Raw genomic sequence first — 21,916 nt, forward strand, 5'->3', positions numbered from 1 at the left:
ATATAAGCAAATGACACCAAATGGTTAAGTGCTGTAAGAACAGCTTTGATCAGAACTGGATCCAAGGCTAGAATTGGCCAGGCCTGCTTGGGGAGGTTTAGGATGATGACATGTGAGGTCTGAAAGGATGACAGGACTTTGCTGGTAGAGAAGCCGGGGGAGATATTTCAGGAACTGTATGGACAATTCCCACAAGGATTCAGGCAAAAGTGAAGGCTGTCAGGGATGTCTGTGTGTCCAGGGCATATGACCGTGCAGGAAAGTGGAGGGGAGGTAAAACAAAAATGGTTGGTAGGGGGCAAATTGTGAGGGGCCTTGAATGGTGTGATAAAGACTTTGGAATTCATCCTGTAGGCACTGAGGAGCCACTGAAAGTTTTGGGGCAGGGGATTATCTGTACTGGTCCAGCTTTTAGTTTAGGAAAGTAGCTCTTAAAATTACAGGAGTTTGGTATAAGACGGTACAAGCCTGATGAAGGCAGTGGCACTCAGGGGGAAGATGAAGGAATCTACTCACGAGATATTTCAGATTTAGAACTGATGGGGTTCAGTTACCAAAGTATTGGGTAGGGAGGAAGGAAGGTATTTAGGGTGACTAATTTCTTGGAGAATAGATGAGAACTCATGCCATTAACTGCCATAGGGAATGAAGGGGGAATGGCAGGTATTGGTGGCAAATATAATAATGAGTTTGCTTTTGGGCAACTTGAGATTTCTATAGGGATATTTAGGTAGAGATGATTCCAGAGCTCAGGAGAAGGGTGGAGACTAGAGATCAAGATATGGATAAGTTTACCCATGAGAGAACTTAAAGGAGAAAGGAAAGGACAAAATCCTGTAAAGCAAGCAAACCACCATCTTACAAGAAATAGAAGAGGAAGGGAGCCAGCAAAGGAGGCCAAGGAGAAGAAAAAGGAGAATCGGGAGGGGCGCTGTGGACTCTGGAGCAGACAGGCCAGGGGGAACGGGAGTTGCAGCCAGGGCCTTGATGGTGAGATGCGCAGCGTATCCATTGGCCTGCTCATCAGGAGATGACACCCCTCCCTGAGATAGGCGTGGCCAGGAGGCAGATTGCAGAGAGGCATGGGTCAATGGGAGGGGAGAATCTAGAGGCAGACAATACAGCTTTCTCTTTAAGAAGTTTATTTTAAAAAGTGAAATGGGGGGAGATGGTATAGAATCACCATTAGTTGTGCAGGAGACAGTGGGCCAGTACAGGGAAGTGTGCGTCTCACAGAGTTGTTGAGCGTCATTATCCAGCAGTATTGGACATTAACGCTTGCTGAGTGATTGCTTAGAACGTGATCTTGTCCCTTCATCAGTGGGCCTTGTTTACTGCCTCCGTTTGGATTTATCACGTTGATCTTGCTATTTACCCCTTTTCTGACTTGTGGACCTTGCGTAGCTCTGTAACTGTTCCACCTGAGTAGAACCTCTGCTTCCTTCGAGACGGATATGCCCATATTCCTTTGCAGTGTCATTTTCGGACTCATTAGAGGGGAGGAGCTTTCTGCAGGTTATTTTCTAATAAGACCCAATTTCACTTGAAAGGTGACTTCTAGTGAAGATGACTATCTTTTCAACATGGTGTTTGTAAATATTTATACTCATTTAAAAATCATATGATAACTGGAAGAGAAAGACAAATATTGTGGCAGCATGTCCTAAGAGATAAGGGGGCTGAAAAATTCAGAAACCCTCTGGTGAAGAGAAGCATTTCTTATTGAGTTGGCCAAAAAGTTCATTTTGTGTTTTCCATAAGATGGCTCTAGTAGTGCTTAGTTGTATTTAACATCATTCAAAACAATTTTCTTAGATTGTATTTTGACAGCTGCCATATCAGCATGTATTTAAAAAAACATCAAAATTAGTGAATTTTTGTGCAGTCATTTCATTATTAAAGATGGAAGAAATATGCGACATTTTTGGCATATTGTGTTTTATTATTTAATGCTGGAGATTTCTCGCTGGAGGATGCTGCATGGTTGGGTAGACCAGTTGAAGTTGATAGTGATCAAATTGAGACATTAATTGAGAACAATCAACATTCTACCATATGGGAGAGAGCCAACATCCAAATCAATAAAGTTATTAGTGAAAATGAAAATGTGTCTTTTACTTTATGGAAAAAATGTAACAGACTTTTTGGCCAACTCAGTACTATGTATCCAAGAGAAACATACTGAGTATACTCAAACATATTCAAATGTACTGAGTACAATTTAGAAAACTATTTGTTCTTATTTTGAGCAAAAAACATTACATTTTTAGGAAAATTGTACTGATTAATATCTATTAATAATCAGTTGTTAGTTACATTGGGTGCAACGAAAGGCTTCATGTTGACAATTCTATTTTTGAGTATTGAGAGTGACATGAGGATTTGTAAGTGTATGTGATTTGTTGTAATTTCCACTTCTCTCCCCCCACCCCACTGTCTTTTTCTCCTCTAGGTGATATCCCAATTGTTCCACTTAATTTTGCTATGATATCCCTGGAGGGTTCATTTAACAGGGATACAGTGGAAGGATGTGTGAAGGAGACGTTGCTTTATTTATCACGATCCATTTCCATCAAAAAAAATGTGGAGTTTATATTCAAAGGAATCGGGGTCCTCATGATCAGAGACGGCAGGGTGAAGATGAGATTTTTGAAGGACTTCCTTTTTAAAATGGATGGAAGTGGGGCTTTGGCAAAAGCCCTAGCAAATGTAAATTACTGTTTTCCTTCTCCTAACCCTTCTCCCCATTATAGATCTGAATCATCTGTACGTGTGTCTTTATTAAGGAAAATTCAGGTTGACATATTTTAAATGGCAGATACCCAAGTGCAAAGAAGTGGTTATTTATAGATGATAACTCTTTGACAAAAAGTTTAGAAGGAAAATGAACTTTAAACTAAGTTTTAAGTCAACACCAACTGAAAAACATAAATTGTAATAGAAACTGTTATAATTGTGAACATTTTATAGTACCTTATAGCTTAAAAAGTTACTCCACATATATTATTTCATTTGAGTGTCAAAACTCAAATGAAAATAAAACAAGTATTTATCATCATCCTGATTTTCAAATAAGAAAAATGGGAGCTCAGCAAGGTCTCCTGGGTAGGTCTCTTCAAGGTCTCTGAAGGTAGGCTACCGATAAGCAGTGAAACTGAAATTCAAGCCCAGAGTTATTTATCACTCTTTTTTTCTGGTTATACTATTTTATTTTAATGAAGTCTACAATAAAATCATATTCAAGTCATGGAGATGGATCTTTAGCTTTTAATTTGCCATGTTGGTGAAGAAATTTTATAATTGACCCATCATTGTTAACCATTTAGTAGCTGGAATGGCCTTCATGTTAAGTTGTAAATACAGCTTAGAGTCAATGAAATAGTCAATCAACAGGACTAATTGAATAGTGTGCTTTCTGTGCACCTCTGGGAACTAACAGAGTTGGTGTGAATGGATTGGATTATCACAAATGATAGGTAATCCTATGTCCCCCTAGAGCAAAAGCCCGACTTTTAAATGAAAAAAATCTATGAAACAAAAGGCCCGGGATATGGTTTAAAATCTACCCTCTAATTGCTCCTTTCATGGAGCACATTTAGGAGATGGAGTTGTGCATAATGGGACTGTAGTGTTTTCTCCACAGTCTGGCTTCATTCAGGATTGCGAAGAGGGATGCCGAGCCTGTGTGTGGAAAGTGGAGACATGCACAGCTATAACCCTCTCTTTTCCATAAAAATGCAAGGCAGGACCCCTCTCTAACCTTCAGGGATTCTACGGAACTTTGTAGCTTTGAGATGTTTTTAAAAGAGAAGATGATGTTTTAATTGGCCTGCTGTACTCTAAGACATAATTTTTAAGGGGCATTTCCTAAAAGAACTAGTTCTGAAAGACATTCTCTGACAATGGGGGTTGGGGCGAAAGCAGATGGGGAGCTGGTTGCATGCCTCACCCTTGTGGACGGGGCATGTTGAGGGACGTGAGAAGTCTGGCTGCAAGGAAGCTATTTTAACTGCCTGAATGTATTTAATCATGGGGCTTGAGGTTACTCCAGTATTCGGTAACATCTCTAAAACATGGTTTGGGAAACTGCTGTGAAGTGGTGAGAGTGATTGCCTTTTCCCCCCAGTCGTGTGCTGTTATTTAACCCAAGTGCTGACCTGCAGAGTACTTCCCTTGGGAAGCTGTCTGCTTATTTCAGTGATGCTGCTTTTGCGCAAAAACAATTTTAAAACCTTGTTCTAGGAATTCCCTTCAAAGCCTTTTGGGAGTTATATCATTAATCTAAAAAGACTAATTTTATATATTATTCAGTGTTAGTATAAAGTAATAGTGTGATTATGTTGTAATGATAATTATAATACCTGCTATTTTTTGAGTGCTTACTATGTGCTGGCCACTTCCATAGAGTATCTCATAAATATCCTATAAATTGGACCCTATTATTATCTCCAGATAGCTGGGGTCTAACCTAGCTGTTAGCAGTGTGGGAATTTGAACATGAGTCCACCTGGATCCAAGCCCTTCTTTTAAAATCCAAGGCCCAATTTTAGAGTTCTTTGGGTCAAGAGTGGATTCATCATTTTGCTCATTTTCCTGATAGTTTCAATAAGTCAGCTATCCTCTTAAAGATGTATCAAACTCAGAAGAGGAAATGGCTTCAGGAAAGGCAGCATCATTGGAATTGTTATGTGACTGCCCAGGGTGACTATTTTGATAACTGAGATCATGCCTCATTGGACTTTAAGTTCTAAACTTTAAGCACTACATAAAAATAATGATAAAGATGATCATAGTGGCCTTGCTCTGAGATACCCTGTAGCTTTGATTTGTCTGTGTCCTGGACCACAACTCAAGTGTCATCCTTCTCTGTCTCTGTCCCTCAGAGGCCTGGCACAGTGGACTCGGTGTTGTCTAGCACAGAGAACTTCCAGAGGCAGACTAACAATGTGCTTGCATTTCCAAGGTCAGTGTTTTGGTCTACAGTCTCCTCCAGGTACCAGCGACCCTTGCTGCTCTGTTCATCTCATTGGGCAGTGTTTCTCAACTTTTTGTAGCTCATGCTCTTTTTAGTGAATAGCCTTACTGCAGTGGGGCAATGGGGGTGGGTGTTGCTGGTGGCTGCTGCTGATTGATTACAACAATAATAATGAATAGTAATACTAGTTATCATCTATGAAGCCGTTCATCTATGAAATTAGGTACTATTAAGCACTTTCTAAATATTATTGTACTTAATCTTCCCTATAGCCATTTCAGATATGTATTATAATTTGATCCATTTTATAGAGGTAGAAAGTTAATTATAATTTTAATTTTTTTAACAAGTGTAGCAGCAATGTGGTACAAAATTAAGAACACTGGACTAAGAGTCAGTAGAGTGTTCTTAGCTCTCTTGACTCTTTTATTCCATTTTGGGTTTTATTTCCATTTTGGCCAACCCTCACTCATTGTGTGTTATTAATCATGTTCTTAATTTCTGTGCCATTAACTATTGTGCATTTCTGGCAGAGGAAGTTTAGAGAATAACAACCAGCTTCTTAGAATATTATTTTCTCATTTTGTTTTGAGTCTGTGACACCTTATGTTTGTTGGGTTGGAGCAGCTTCCTCTTGGCAGGCCTGTGTGACACATACCTCAGCAAAATCAGTGTGAAGGCCGGAATAAGCCTTAGAGATTAGTGAGTCCAACCCCTCATCTTGCCGATGAAATTGCCACACAGCTAATTAGTGGCCAAGCCAGAAAGCAAGCCCTGGCTCCTGACTGTCCCCGTGTCTCTCCGTTGCACCACGTCCCCATCCTCATGAAGAATAAATCAATGGATCCAAAATAATTTTATGATTATATTTTTGAAGGCAAATTTGGTTGTCCCCTTGAACGTGTTTTGGATTATATTCCAGGAGGGAAATAATTACAATGAGTCAAGGAAAATTAGAAATCCTAGAAATGGACATAAGGACTCAAATACTCAAAAGAGTTGTAGGTGTTTTATTGGTGTGAATTTTGTCCCCTGAATTTACTGGAAGCTTCCCACCTCCACCCCCCAAACTTTAACCCAACCAACACTCCATATCGGAGACCAAAGAAAACCTACAACTACACACTCAGACTGAACAAACCCCTACTCCTGCTGTGCCTCTGCAAGTGCCTCAGTTTGCCTGGAGAAAGGATGGAGAAGTGGGGAGAAGGAAGAATGAGGGGTGTAATGGTTATTTCTGGGCACACGCTGCCTATCAGGCTATGAATCCTTGCCTTCAAGCTCTCCAACAACCACCTTTTACTGTACCATCCCTGTGGCATCTGGTTACAGAACTGGAAAGGACAGGCAGATTCAAACTGAAACTAAAATCAAAAACTTAAATCCAGGCCTTCAAAGCAATTTATATAGGAGCTGCTTTTGAGCCCTCTGTGTAGAGGGGGAAGGTTTTGGTCAGCTCCCAGACTTAGCCTCAAAGGGATTTGTATTCAGCAAACCAAAACACTCACCCCCCTTGAGAGCAGTGCGCTTATTTCAGAATCAGCAAGCTCGCTGGGTTGCTTGTCAGAACGGAGAGTTCACAGAGTCACCTATTCAGCCCAGATGGACAAACATCTTGGTTCATTCCTAGGATTGAGCTTAAGGAGACGGAGAACAAACTACCTATGGAGACCATTGTAGAAGAAGGTGGAAAGAATAAACCAAGGACGTGCAAGTTAAAAGATGGGACAGACAAAGAAGGTGTCAGAGGTACGCCAGCGGTGTAATCTGCCACTCTTTACTGCTCAGTGAGCCTAGCCATATTGCTTAGAAACTCTATGCCCAAAGTAAAGAAAGTTAGATTCATGAGTAATCACTGTATTCTTCTCTCAAACATCTCCTATTCCTAGAATCTGTATCTTACCTGAACGACTTTGTGACTCTGGGGCTCTTAGACTATGATCTCTTTGCTGCCTCCCCACTGCTTCCAGGGTCCAGGCAGGTAACACAAATGTGTAAAATGGGTTGGACATAACATGATAGAGAGACATGTTAGCATAAGCATTTTTATGAAAAATGAAGAGTGGCAATTTTACTTCTTTGATATCTGGCTTAATAGAAGGTAGTGGATTCTAGTATCTATGATTTCATTGCATCTGTTATGATATGTTGTCTTGGTTGAAGAATGTGAAAAGAACTGGAATTCAAAGACTTTTCAAAAGGGTCCTAGGGATCCTTCAGCAGGGGTTGCCAGGCTACTGGTTAAAGACTTCTTTGATCAGATTGTTGATTTGTGGAAATGTGGGCCAAGTGGTATCAATTTTTATGATGTTTCAAGAGAAGTAGAGATCCTAAAATCTATTGATTTTAAATGTTGACAACTAATTGACCTTGAAACCAGGAAGGCTGATTGGACCAAACAAAACTCATCAGTGGGTAAACATTGGCTGGGAGACGTTGGTTTTGTGACATGGCCTACAGTATTACACGTGCACTTTTGGCCTGAGGGTCACATGCTTTCACTTCCTTTACGCCTCATCTGTCACGGTTCCCTATAGACTCGTTCTTTGAGCAAAATTGTCTATTCCTGTTCTTCTAACATGCTTTCCCCTTCCCTGACCTCATGCTCTTCTTCACTATTTTCCTCTGCCCGGAGTGCCCTTCCTTTCCTTACAATCCGTCCCAGCCCTGCTCACCTCTTTGCGCCCTTTCGCATCCCTCTTCCTCCCCGAGCACTTCTTTCATCACTGCGTTCTGAGGTACCTGCTCTCCTCCTTGAACATGTTAAGATCCTTAAACACTACACTACTTGTCTGGGGTTTAGACAGTATGCACCATTGTCCTGAGTTGCTATTTATGCAATACGTATAAAGTACTTAGCATTGTTGGCGTGTAGTAAGACCTCCACAAATGGGAGTTCTCATGTCCTTTGTTTATATTATTTTTTGTCTCCAACTATATCTATTGAAAGATCTTTCAAGGGTGAAGACTTGCCTCTTAGTATTTTCTAAGGTGCCCAGTCTGTGCTTTGCGTATAATAAGTATACAGCAAGAACACATACAGGTTGGGGCAAATGTAGGTTTACAGTTTTCTTATGGAAAATAATACAATAATTAATGATAATGAAAGAATAAACTCTGTGTTTTGTTATTCACAACTGTAAACCTACGTTTGCTCCATTCTATATTTTTAAACCACACTAGGGTGAAGGACAATAAGTTAAAGATAAGAAAGTGTATCTAATGTGAAAATTTTCACTGGTAAAATTATGAGTTTAAAAATCTGTGTTAAGTACAAAATACCCATTTAAAGTTGAAAGGAAGCTCACTTTTAATCATCCTACAGAGATCTTATCACCGGAGAAACTTCCAGATAGAAAAGCTGTCTCCCCAGGCAAAGTGAGAGGCGTCAACTTGCCAAACAAGTTTGAGCAGAGTGGGAGACAGGGGAAGAAAATGAACCCCGAAAGGTAATGCACTGGTATTTTTTCTGTTACACTTTACTAAATATATTTTTGAGTCACTTTTGATTCAGAGAATTTAAGTAAATGGTTATTCATTCCTTCATCCAGTATTCTTGAGTACGTTCTATGTACTAGATGATGGGAATAATAGATGCAATCAGAGTTTATAATCCAGTGGGAAAGGCAGAAATACATAAAGCAATAAATGTAGTAGGTGAAATGTTATGACACAGGTGGAAACAAAATGGCATAGAGGAGGGAATGCCTAACTTCCCTTGTGGATTTGGAAAATGTTCCCTTGTTATTTTCTGAGGGTGTGGATATTATGACGTGACACATTTCATATTTAGATCAAATTAGAAAGCAGTTTTGTCATACATGGTTGGACTCACTCAATGTTCTTTGAGTAAATGAATATATTGCAACTAATGATAGCTGTGTCTTTTTCTTGTGATGTCAAAAAATTTCTATATTCTCCTTCTCCCTTTGAGTTGGATTCTTTTTAAGACTTCAAATCAGTCAACCATACTTAAGTATTTATTGAGTACCTTTATGTACTTTGTACTGTGCTGTCAACTTTCAATTTATTGATGTGTCCCAATGTATCAGCTATCGCGTGTGCACTTTATGTAGTCTTTGGATTACTAACTCACGTGCAAACCCTAAGCATGCTTGTTTTAGATCTCACTGTAATGAAATACAGTTGAGAATTAAATGCCAAGTACTTTGTAATTTAGTTCAATCCAGGAAACACCGAGCACCATCATGTGCCAGGCAGTTTGTAGGTATGGACTGAACAGAGCTGTAAGACATATAAAAGACGTATAAATCTACTCTAATGAAATTTATCGTCTCGTAGGGGACTGACGCTAAGGACATAATGTATATATGGAGACCACAAAAGAGGCCCAAGGAGGGGAAAGTAATCATTAGGGATTGTTAGTGAAGGTTCCCTATAGAAGTTGACCAAAAATGTTTTTTGTGCTGATTACTAAAGTGATACATGTTTATCACAAAAATGTTGAAAAAAATGAGAAAAGAGAGATATAAAAAATGACCCATGATCTCACTAAATAGAGGAATCTTTGTTAATATTACTGTGTATATTCTCCATTTTAATGCATATACAGTATATACATAGATTTATATTTGTAACATAAACACCTGTTTTATATTTTTTTTATTTTTTATATTTTAACACCTGTCTTAAATAAAACTGAGATCACCTGAACCTTAGTTACGCTTAACAATAAGAGGTTAAGCTCCTCATGGTTTTAACTCTTCCAGAACATCATCTCATTGGTTAAACCTTTTGTTTAACCAATCTCCTATTGGGTATTTAAATGAGTTTTAGTTTTTTAAATAATGTTGTGATAAATATAATTACACATAATTCCGTGCGCACATCTGAATATTGTACAGGATAAAAACTTTCAAGTGAAATTTCAGAGATAAGGGACAAGACCACTTTTTTATGCCTTTGCTGCACATTACCAACTTACCTCAATAAAGCTGTACCAAATTACCTTCTTAGAAGCAATAATTTGAGGGACTGCTGCCTCTCCTACAGCTTTGCTAAGAGTGGACATTTTACCCTCAGTGGCTTCCCATTCTCACCCAGGGCAAAAGCCAAAGGCATTTTTACGGCCTGCAAGATCCTGCCTGATCTCTGGCCTCCCGCTAGTCGCACTGAACACAGGCATGCTCCCACTTCGAGTACTTCGCGCTCAGTTCGCTCTGCCTAGGATGCCATTCCCCCAGCACTGCGTGGCGCTTGTCACCATCAAAATACTATGTAGTTCACTTATTTTTCTTGTTTATTGCCTGTCTGTCCATCCCCATCTGACGGTTAATTCCATGAGGACAGGGACTTCGTGTGTGTGTGTGTGTGTTTTTTTCTTCACTGCATCTCCCATGCTGAGCATGGTGTACATAGTAAGCACTCAATAAATTGTTGTAGAACGAATAACTGCTTTCCCCATTTCCCAGAATTGGTAACTGAGACTTTGCAAGACTGCCCAGCTTGTGTGATGCCCGTCAGCCTGTAAGCAAAAAATCTTGTCGGACCCACGCTTATCTGACACAGCATAAGCTCTTAGTCTCTACACATACAGATGCTTTGAAGAAAACCACGGACATATTTATTCTTTCTTTTATATTTATACTTGCTCTAAAATTATCATTGCTCTAGATGTTACACTGTATTAAACATTAATTAATGTTGCATTGTTTTATAGCTTATCTCCTCCAAGGTGTCTGAAAAATGGCAATGAAATGAAACCTAAAATTCCTCCAGCCACTGCTTGCCAGGATCATAATAGGGCAGGACAGGTACAGTGTCTTCAAACAAACAAAACTTCATCAGAATCTTCTCTGACCTCTGTTCTCAGTGAGAGTGCTGGGAATCTCTTTACTATACAGCTGTGGCTCCAGCATTCAGGACCTGAAATTGGACTGTGATAAATCTATCTACTAGTCAAAATCGATTCATTAACAGAAATGGGGGTGGGAAATCTCTTACTAATTTTTAGTTGCTATAGATACTTCTGATCAAATGAAAATTCAGTAAATCCTGGTGTATATTTGTGGTACTCACTCTGCAAATCTCATTTTGCTGGTTATTATTAATGTATCCTTTTATAACATCTGCTTTTTTGATATATCCAATCTTTGGAGAGCTTGTGAAGGCAAAAAATAAAAGGTAAAGCTTAACTCATCCTAAATTTGGTATTGTAGGAGTTGTGTTATGTATGTTTGCAACGAGCACAACGAAATTCCCCATTGTACTACAGTGAGGAGAGGAGGAAGAGAGAGGTGGAAGATGAGCGCCTCATACAGCAATACCAAATGATGAAAGATCAAGAGACTTTCTTCAAACACCAGGTAATTCAACACCTTGATTAAAGAGTACTTAACAATGGACAGTAGAACATAATTATCAAATGCCATTTAAAATGTTCTATCAGCCCTGAATGGTGTGGCTCAGTGACTTGGGCATTGTCCCACAAACCAAAAGGTTGCCCGTTCAATTCCCAGTCAGGGCACATGCCTGGGTTGCAGGCCAGGTCCCCAGTTGAGGGGTGTGCGTTTGATGTTTCTCTTGTACATCGATGTTTCTCTCACAAATCGATGTTTCTCTCCCTCTCTTTCTCCCTCTTTTTCCCTCTCTGTAAAAATAAATAAAATCTTAAAAAAAAAAGTTCTATCCTATGCCCGTATGGTAACATATTTAATCATTTATGTACTACAGGACTAAAACTTAGATTCACTAATAATAAACAATACTGAGATGAATATTCAAGCAAGCTAAGGCCTGAGTTTTAAAGGTGTGGAATTCCTGAATTTATATGGCTTTATTTTTTGATTTTTGGTAAAATATAATCCTGGTTCAAGGTTTTTCTCTTAAAATGCACGGCCTATGTCAAGAAGCAAAGACAGAATGGCACCTCTGCATTTGCTCTATCAGTAATTGGTCCGTGGTCTCTAATAGTTGACCCTATTGCCCTTTCCTGCATTTGTGATGTCAGGTACCCTTAGGAAATCTTTCATTATCTTTGTGGTCTCTGTAGGGGTGTTGCCTGAAGCCCAAGTACAGGAAATAAAAAGACTTCCCCAACCCACTTTTGTAAATCTATGAAAACATCAGTTTCTACCTTGGTTGGGTTATTTTAATGTATTAGAATTAAATTTTTAAAGGCTGTATTCTAATGTGTTATAATTTTTTTTCTGCCCTAAAGTTGAGGAGTCTGGCTAGTAGAGAACAGAATCAAAAAAATGCTGCCTATAATCTTGGCGTTGCTGAAGCTATAAGAATCCACAAGAAGGAGAAACCGGAATTTTATGTAAGGGTCTTTTCAGAATTTCCGTTGTGAACATTTGCCCCACCTGTGAATTTTGGGTCCACTCTCTGTTGTCAACAGAAGAGTGTCCAGCTTTTGGAAACGTTTTGTAAGAGTTTATTAGAGCCAAAATTGCGAGGACATGCCTAGGAGCAAAATCAGAAAGGACTGAGAAAATGCTCTGGAGAAGGGCAATTTCACAGTTTATTTTGTACATTAGAATCAAAGGAGAGAACGTAAGGAAGGTTACATGAACGCCGTTGGTGGTAGATTAGGGAGGTGGGAGAGAGCATAGTGGGGAAATCTCCAGGACTGGTTAAAAAGCAAAATGGAGAAACACATGCTTCTTTTACATTGGCACGAGATAATAGTTAACACTGACAGCACACACAGATGGTAGGCGGGGAGCAAGGTAACAATGCGGGGTTCAGTGGTCTTATGCTCCGGTGCCAGTGCGTGTACTTTCAAGGGGAAAGAAAAGAAAATTACTCTGAAAATTTAAAGGTGCGTTATCTTAGATGCATAAGAATAATGGACAGAGCTCACTTAAGGTAAAGGCTGACCTTTGCTAAGGAAGCAATCGGCCTGGATCCGGACTACCTGTCTGACCTGCCCAGGTAGGAGTTTGTGATCAGACCGTCCTGCATGTTAACTTTTGGTCACCGAGTTTGTAAGGCCTGTTACGTGGCTCCTCTCAGCTTGTCAGGTGTAGTACGTGGCCCCTTTTTCTTACACACCGCATTACAGGTTGTGTCAGTTTTTAACGGGCAGGGGGGAAAAGGGGCTTGTGCGAGGTTGAAGCTCCCTTCTTCCTTCTAGGGCAGGAGTCGTCCAGTGTCAGCCTCCGCACCACTCACACTCATGATAGAGTTCCTGCTAGGCACTACGGTGATTGCCAATGATAGAAATTCTCAACCAGGTGCTGGGTGGGTGGCAGGGGACAGTGTACTTAAGTCCTGCCCCAGGAACACTGATCTAGAGAAATAGCCAGTGTCACCTGAGATTGCCAGAAATGCAGAGTCTAGGGTCGCATCCCAGACCTCCAGAATGGGAATGCACATTTGAATAAGATACTTAGGTGATCTGTGGGAGCATTAAAGTTTGAGAAACGCAGCTTTGGATGGAGTTGAGCCACCTGCTTTGTCATTGATGTAATGTTTTCAATCATTATGGGCCTGCCTTTACTTCTGCCTGAATTTCTCCTTTTGCCCGCTATCTCAGGCGGTAGTCTGACACTCTGGACATAAATCTAACAAAATGTATTTTCTTTAGTCATCATCTGACATTTATTACTGAATTTCTATGTGCTTGCCACTGTACTGGGGGCTAGGAATACAAAGATAAATAAGACAAGGTTCCTTTCTGAAGAGGTCTAGAGAACATAGTGGGATGGGGTACAGATTTAATGAGACCGGAGTGTGGTATACTAAGTACTATGACAAGCCTTTGAATATAGCACTAGGTGAGCAGAGAGGAGAGTTACTTAACCCAGACCGGAGATCTGGAAAGACATCCTGGTATACAGGAGTTAGGAAAAGACTTGAATGGAGAAGGAACTTTGCAGGCAGGGGCTGCAGGGAGGGAGGGGGACAGAGCACTGTGCTTTTGAGAGTGAGGCGTGATCTCTCTTTTCTCTGAGGTACAAGTTCCAGACTATATTTATTACTGCTCACTTAGTATTTCCTTGTTGATATATCTGTAGACATCTTAAACTTAAAAAGACCAAAGCAGAACTTTTGAGTCCCTTTCTCAACCAGTTCTCTCAGCTTTCCCATTTTAGAAAGTGGCATCGCCAGGCGGCGAGTTGCACGCACCTGATTCCAGATTCCTCTCCCTCTGCCCCCACATCCAACCTTCTGCGAGCTTGGTTGCCTTTACTCACAATGCATCTAACAACTCTTCATCTTCAACGTTACCACCCTAGTCCCAGCCACATTATAAGGCTGAACTTCTTCAATACCCTCCCTAGTTAGGCTTGCTGTTAGCCTTCTTGTCCTTCTACAGTCTGTTTTCCACACAGCAGCCTTTCACACTGATTAACCAAAATATATCTAATGGCCTCCCATTGAATTAAAATAAAATTTAAACTTACCTTTCCCTATTCGGTCCTACGTGATAGGCCCCTGCCCCCCTCTTTGGGCTCCTCTACGTCTACTTTTCCCTGCCCACTATGCCTCAACTGCTTCTTTCTGCTTATTAAAACACGCCTAGCTTACTTTCATCCAGTGTCTTTACATTTGCTTTTTCTACCGTATGGGACACACGTCTCCTGATATTTGCAATGGCGGTGATTCAGTCATTTCCATTGAAAAGCTTTCCCTAATAACCAACCAATTTAACCCTACTCTCACCTAGGCGCTTGCTATGATAAGGGCTTCATAGCACTTAACACCACCTTAAATTATTGATGTATTGTTTGCTTGTTCACTGTCTCTCTCCTGCACCAGAGTGCAGCTCGACGACAGCAAGGCTGTCTCTGCTTGGCCGCTACTGAATCATCAGTGTCTAGCACGGCCAGGCCCAGAGCGACTGTTCAGTTTTCCGTCTCCCCACCTCTTCTCTGTCCTTGCTCATGCTTTGCACTCACTCAGAATCCCTTCTCCTTTCCACCTCTGTGTTGTATGTACTAGCTCAGGGCCTCCTCCATGAAGTCCTCCTTCACTTCTCTCTCAGAGAGCGGGCTCTGGTCAGTTCTGCTCGGGTTTAACCTTGAGCATGTCCATAGTATTCCGTGGGCTACCTCCATACTAGCTGGTCTCTGTGTTGAAGATTTATAAATATTATAAATTAATAAATACTTCCTAATGATTTTAGTCTTCTGAATGATTACCTTTATTCTTTGTTGTTTTTTTGTATTCTAGAGTAAATAAATTGCTTCTCTTTCATCCTAGAAATCCTTCCTATTTGATAAACGGCCATTCAGTCCTGAGGTTAAGGCTTTAAAGCAAGAGGAGTATTTCCAAAGCCTCCTGAAGCAAATGGATACTAGACGGGAAAAGGAACTAAACCAAAGAGAAAACAAAGAGTTGATGGAACGCCTAGAACAAGTGCAACTCACGGAGGAGTGAGTCTAGCTAGACGCGCTCGGGAAAACGAAATTGCAGTTTTCACGTGAAGCTTATTGTCATGTGGGATTGAATCAGCATTGGTAGTTTCACACAGCTGTAACCAACTGAGCAAACTAACCCTGCTAGCAACCAGCACCACAGCATAAGATTGCACTAGAAAAATGAAAAAGCCATTATAATTGTCATTACAGTAATGATTGCCAATCCATAATTACTTTCATTAGAGAGTCTCATTTTGTATTGTTTTGTGATCACTAATGCTGGAAGGGACTTGTCTTGAGCAGGGCATCATTCCTAGCCATTCCCAGGTGTTCTCAAGGTAAATCTGAGGTTTTAGGATGAGTATGTAGGGATGGGAATGTGTGGGGACTAAAAAGCCGTGAAATAGAAGCTTTCTCTCCGCTCACGCCCACAGTTCCTTAAATGACTTTGTCTTTAATTATCTCTATTCCAGCTCAAACATGGATGTGTGTTAGTCTCATTTCCAAATTTTCAGGGAAGAGAATCTGACTGGTCCTGTTTGGGTCATTGGGGGCCCAGGACAGGCCCAGGGCCACAGAGTTCAAGCATTCCTTAGGGGCCATGCTCTGCTACCCAGGGTAGGAGGGCAATTAAGAAGGCTACTCCAATGTGAGAGAGATTTCTAAACAAATAAAACCAGTTTCTGTGACCAAAAGATTATATTTCTATGAAATGTATATATCCCATTGTACTCATTTTACAGCTCAGTGGGTTCCCTAGAGGTGAATAATAATGTATAATAGGAAAGATTCCTTTTCTTTAAGAGGAATCTTATGATGAATCATTTTATAAAATGAATAGACACTTCCTGCTTTCCTGTCTAGATTTTTTTTTAAAGTACAGGGGGAGGAAGCCTGCCTGTCTCAGCAGCAGTGCATTTGTACAATGTGCTTGTTCACCTGCTTATACTGTCCTATCTGTCCTGTGTCAATACATTGTCCACTAGCCTGTGGACTTGAATAACTATTTTCTTTCTTAAAGTGAAAGCTCTTGGAAGGTATATCACTTTTTATTTACAAGGCTTTTGTTCCTGTTAATCCTTATTAGACATGGTTGGATAATGTTAATCTGTATTACTAAAGACTCAGCAACAAACTTTGGCCCCATCTTCTCTCACTCTTAACTGCCAGACTTGCTGCACAAAGAGCCAAGTATATAAAAGATAAGATGGAAGAAGCAGAGTGTTACAAGAGAGCTTTGAATGCACAGGTAAGGGAACAATTATTAACTTAAAAATTGTGCAGTGCTTCAGTAGCATTCTAAAAATATGCATAAGTACTGTAATGTGTTATCCCTTTGGTGGTTTCGAGGCCCCTGTTCCTTCCTGTTCGGTATTGGTATTGTACTGTGCTTCGGCCTCGTGCATAGCTTGTTCCCTGGTATGACTGTCACCTGACTTATGTGTGTCCCTGTTTCAGATAAAGAACAAATTCCCCCAGCTGCCCGTGTTTGAGCCAGACTCTTCTGAGCCCATCTTTGGTAATAATGAGGATGAGCTGGTAGGGGAAAAGCGAGAGCGAGAACAGAATTACATGAAGCACCAGCTGGAGGCAGCTGCTAGCCGCAAGAGGAAGGCCATCCTGAGCCAACTGGTCGACCAAAAGCGGGATCTGCGGATGCTTCAGAAGACACAAAAAGAGTAAGAGACCCCGGGTCATTCTTCCTCCTCCCCCTCCTCCCTGCTTTCTCTTCCCTATTCACTCTTCTCTCTCTCCCCTTCTCATATTGCAGCAGAGAAGCAATAATAATAGCGAACACATTGAGGAGTTACTGTGTGCAGAATATTGTTCTAAGCTTATTATATGCTTCACCTTGTTTCATCCTCATAATTCACCCTATGAAGAAAAGTTATGAAATTAAAAAAACCCTTAAATTCTCTTCATCCCATTTCTCTCTCCAGTTACCTCTTCGTATTTTCCCTTCCCCTGTCAGTACAACATCTTAAAAGAGTTGTCTGTACCAGCACGATCCCTTGGAAATGTAATGTGAGCCACAAACGTGCTGTGGCACTCAAACAGACACAGGTGTGAGACTCGGGCCCTTTCTCACCCTGCATTAAGCCCCCTTCCTTCACAGCGCTGTGCATGTAGTAAGCTGTACTGAGTGAGGATGGCCGGGGGTAGCGGTGAAGGTGACGGGTAGGCAGAGGGGGACTTCATGCCATACCAGTGCAAGTACCTTTCAATTCAAACACTGGACACCTAGTTTCCGAAAAGGCCTAATTAGGCACTCCACCAGTGGGGATTTTATTAAATTATTAAAGTGCTTAGGAGTTCCAAAAGGGCTTTTCTTCAAAGGAATTGCCTCTTTTTAGAAGGCAGTTGTACTTAGAGAAAAAAAAATTACTTTATTAAAATTTTATAAATGGTCAGTGGGACGGCGCAAAGACCTGCTGTGTCCTGTGCCAGGTAGGCTCAGACATGAGTACATGAGTAGAATGGTAGGTCGAAGGTGGAGTGCACTGCGATAAGGGGGAGCTGGGTTGTGAGTTGGGAGAGGTAAGAGTAGCTAAATGCACGGCTTTCAGAGTCAAGTCAGAGTGGGATAGTCTTGCATCTACTCAGAGCGATATATATTTGTATGTCTATACTATTTCTTCAAATATATTGAAATATTTTTATACTTCTTAAAAAAGAGCTATTGCCTCGAGCCCCACAAGTGTCCCACCCTGCTGCCCAGGCTGCTCTAGCCCCTCCCTGGGATCCCCCTTCCCCTCTCCACGATCTTCCCCCTCATAGATGAATACCCGGAGTCTCCAAGACCACTTCCAGTGTCCATTCTGATGAATTGACGTGGCTCTGCCATTTTCCTAGTGGGATATTGGGCATGTTATACACCTACCTGTGAGGCCATTGGTTTCCTTATCAGAAGTTAGGGATAACACTAATATCTACCTCCAGGGTGTTCCAGGGTTAAACTAAGCTATTTTTGTAAATAGCTTCCGTTTTGCAGCTAACAGCCTTCTCCTGTCTCACGGTGGCTCTGCCTTTCCACACGTGCTGTCACAGCCTGTCCTGGGGCCCTTTGCATTTGTCGCAGAGATTACTGTAGCTGCCTGCTCTGCTTCTAGCCCTTGGCTTCTCTGGTTCGTCTCCTAAACTTGGAGTTAGGAGACTAAACTCTGTCACTTTCAGGCTGTATGACCTGGGCCAAAGCACACACGAGGTCTTTGCGCCCTCTTTTCCTCACGTGAAAAATAAGGATAATCACCCCTGCCCTATCTGTCCTTACTATGAGAATTCAGAGAGATTATGTACGTGGGAGTATTTCTGGAAACTGCAAAGCTCTGAACAAATGCGAACTGTGGTCTTTATCTGGTTGCCTCTATGACCACAGCTAGCTAGGCTTTGTTTTCCGTACGGGCAGAGCCTCCTTTCCTTTCCTGCATCCTTTACTGGTTATTCCAGATTCGCCCCTCTCTCATCTTTTCTAACTCCCTGCACTCTGGTCCTTCTCAAGATGTGCTCTGAGGTCTTTGTACGACAAAAAGAAGGCCATTTTCTCTCAGAGGGGAAACTTAGTCTGTGTGGTCAGGCCTGCTACAGTATTTTTTACTTGTTTTATAGTTTTTACACAAACTTTTCTCTTTTTGTTTAAAAATATAACAACTTATGCTAATTAAAATGTCAATTGGTATAGACATTAAAAAGCAGATTAATAATTTCCCTTGTCTAAGTAGCCAGTATTAAGGTTAATATATAAACTTTTATACTTTTTCCTATTTCTTACAAATATATTCAAACAGTATGCACATCCATTTTCCCCTCCATTTTTGTAAGTGAAAATGAGACCTATGAGCTCTTAGATATTACAACCCAGTCTTTTTAAAATCTTATAATGTGTCACTAATTTATATTTGTCAGTGCATATATATGAAATTCATTCTTATAATTTAATAACAGAATAATATCTATAATGTAAGTTACATAAATTAACTTGTGCACTATTAATAAACACTCACTTTGTTTCTAGATATTTTGCTATAACAATCTTTTTATAAACATTGTAAATATATACTGGATATATATATAATTTATACTTGGTTTTTGGTTTGTATTGGATACGTTCCTGAAAGTGAGATTGCTAGATCAAGCACATGGAAGATTTTAAATACTACCAGGTACTGACCGTTCGCCTTCTACAAAGGTGCAGCAATTTGCGTCCACCAGCAGTTTTGTGAGAACGCTGGCTGCCTCCCCTCTGACCCTACTTCATTTTCTCACTTTCTAGGCCTTTAAATTAGTTTGACATTTTAGCCCATCTTTTCAAAGATGGTATAATAACAGCCAGAAAGCGTATGAAAAGATGTTCAACATCAACAGTCATCAGGAAAATGCAAATGAAAAGCACGGTGAGACGGCTGCTCCGTCCGCATCACACACGGTTCCCGTGTTCTGTGAAGGGTCTGCAGTGAGCTCCCCCCCCCCCCACCGATGTCGTTTGCTCTGTTTGAAATAGACGTCGTTTAGCATTAACTATATTTCTGCCTTTCCCAAATAAGAGATATTTCATGTTTTATTGAATATTTAACTTATGGGAACCTAAGATACAGCAGTTCTTCACTCCAGTGACTAAAGATGGCAAGGTGAGGAGGCGAGATTTAAAACATATGTTTTATACTATTTAAACACTTAATTTCAGTCGTATATATATCCTGGAGTATCAGCTCTACGGTGGTCTGCATGGAATAGGCAGTGAGCGAATTGTTCACGTTTTCCCCTGCAAATCATTTATGTAGATGTACAAAGTCTTTTGCTATTTAAGATATATATGTATATTGGGGTAATGTATACACATAAGATGACTATTTTATTTTTCCTAGGCCTTTATCAAAGAAAACATTTATACATTTGCTAAACCATATAATAATTTCTTACAAATGCAAAGATAAGATGTTTTACTCTTTATCTTGAATTATAATATCTGTGGTCTGATTGCCTTGTGGAATATACAAATCAAGAACAATTATAGATTTTTCCTACAACCACACACACCATCAAAGATTTAACAAGTACTTCTTTTAAATTATTCAAAAGATGAGAAAGGAAGAAAATTGTCTATTTAGTGGTAGACAAAACCATTACAATGCAAATATGTAAAGGGGAAAATAAAGAAAAATAAGACAAGGGGAGACAGAGATAGAATTAGATAGATAGATAGAAACACACACAGAGAGAGAGAGAGAGAGAGAGAGAGAGAGAGAGAGATGTTCTATCTCACACCCACAGTAGCCAACCATTAGGATGGCTACTATGAAAGAAACCAGTAAATTGTAAGTGTTGGCAAGGGTGTGAAAAAATAGGAACCCATTGCATTGTTGTGGGAATTAAAAATGGCACAGCCACCATGGAGAACAGTCTGATGGTTCCTTAAAAAATTAAGACTAGAATTCCAGTATGATTTAATAATTTTACTTCTGGATGCATATTCAGAAGAATTGAAAGCAGGATCTTGAAGAGATATTCACACACTCGTGTTCATATCAGCATTATTCACAATAGCTGAGCAATGGAAGCCACCCAGATGTTCAACCACAGTTGATTAGATGAACAGAATGTGGTACACACCCAATGGAGTATTATGCAGCCTTAAAAAAGAAGGAAATTCTGACACATGCTACAACATGGGTAAACCTTGAGGACACTATGGCTAAGTGAAATAAACCAGTCACAAAAAGACAAACACACATGATTTCACTTACACGTGGTATTTGGAGGAGTCAGATTCATGGAAACAAAGTAGAGCTATGGTTGCCAGGGGACAGCAGGAGGGAGAAACGGGGACGTGCTCAGTGAGTATGTTGTTTCATCATTACAAGGTGAGAAGAGTTCTGGCTGGTGGTTGTACAACAATGTCAATATACTTAGCCCTGTATATCTGCACACTCGGAAGTGGGTAAGATGCTCAATTTTAGTTATGTGTGTTTTTACTACAATTAAACTATGAAAAGAAAAAGGATTATAAAAATATATATGATAGGTACCATTCAGTCATTGAACACCCATTGCGTGACAGGCATTGGCACTTTCTGTTACTATTTCATTTAATGTTTATAAGGACGGCTTGGACTGATGCTTGTTAGAGGTAAATGTGGCCATGCTGTTAGGAAAAGTGAACCAGCAAAGAGCACGTTACTGATTTTTATTGGAGGGCCCTGACCCCTAGTGACGGTTGCTATCTGGAACACACAGCCCTTCAGAGCAGGCCAAATTGAGGGTTGCAAAGAGTGAAGTCCCTCCTGGCCTTCACTGGGAACTGATGGTAAGAGTTTCAGCTGGGCGAGAAATAGGCACACATAAATAACTCGAACCAGGTCTCAGGTGATTCACAACAGCAGCGACTTCGCCTTTGGAGACCAGAAATGGAAGCACGTGACATTGGAAATGTGGAACGTTGTACTTGAAGAGATATTACACAGCAGTCACTTCTTTGAAGATATGACCTTCATCAAATTCTCCTTTTCTTTTGTTTTACCTTCTTTACAATGTTAGATATTTTTTCAATTCCATTTTCTTTTGCCTAGTCACTGATGTTTCTTTTCCCCTTTGTACACCTGTCTACTTTGTCTTG

At 40.4% G+C, this 21,916-nt stretch overlaps 1 protein-coding gene across 2 annotated transcripts in view; it reads left to right on the top strand.

The window, feature by feature from the left end:
• CCDC81 (coiled-coil domain containing 81) overlaps window positions 1-21,916 on the top strand; it is a 35,112-nt gene that overhangs the window by 10,014 nt on the left and 3,182 nt on the right. The window contains exons 4-13 of one of the 2 annotated variants that reach the window (XM_024572799.4): window positions 2,453-2,709; window positions 4,884-4,963; window positions 6,606-6,724; window positions 8,301-8,424; window positions 10,656-10,749; window positions 11,155-11,301; window positions 12,156-12,260; window positions 15,149-15,321; window positions 16,477-16,555; window positions 16,765-16,985. In XM_024572799.4, coding sequence (XP_024428567.2) covers window positions 2,453-2,709; window positions 4,884-4,963; window positions 6,606-6,724; window positions 8,301-8,424; window positions 10,656-10,749; window positions 11,155-11,301; window positions 12,156-12,260; window positions 15,149-15,321; window positions 16,477-16,555; window positions 16,765-16,985 — 1,399 coding nt within the window. The remainder of the gene's footprint in view (window positions 1-2,452; window positions 2,710-4,883; window positions 4,964-6,605; window positions 6,725-8,300; window positions 8,425-10,655; window positions 10,750-11,154; window positions 11,302-12,155; window positions 12,261-15,148; window positions 15,322-16,476; window positions 16,556-16,764; window positions 16,986-21,916) is intronic. The other variant, XM_045181956.3, reaches the window with a different exon arrangement.

This window comes from Desmodus rotundus, chromosome 5 (genome assembly GCF_022682495.2).
Source record: "Desmodus rotundus isolate HL8 chromosome 5, HLdesRot8A.1, whole genome shotgun sequence".
In the NCBI taxonomy this organism is placed as follows: domain Eukaryota; kingdom Metazoa; phylum Chordata; class Mammalia; order Chiroptera; family Phyllostomidae; genus Desmodus; species Desmodus rotundus.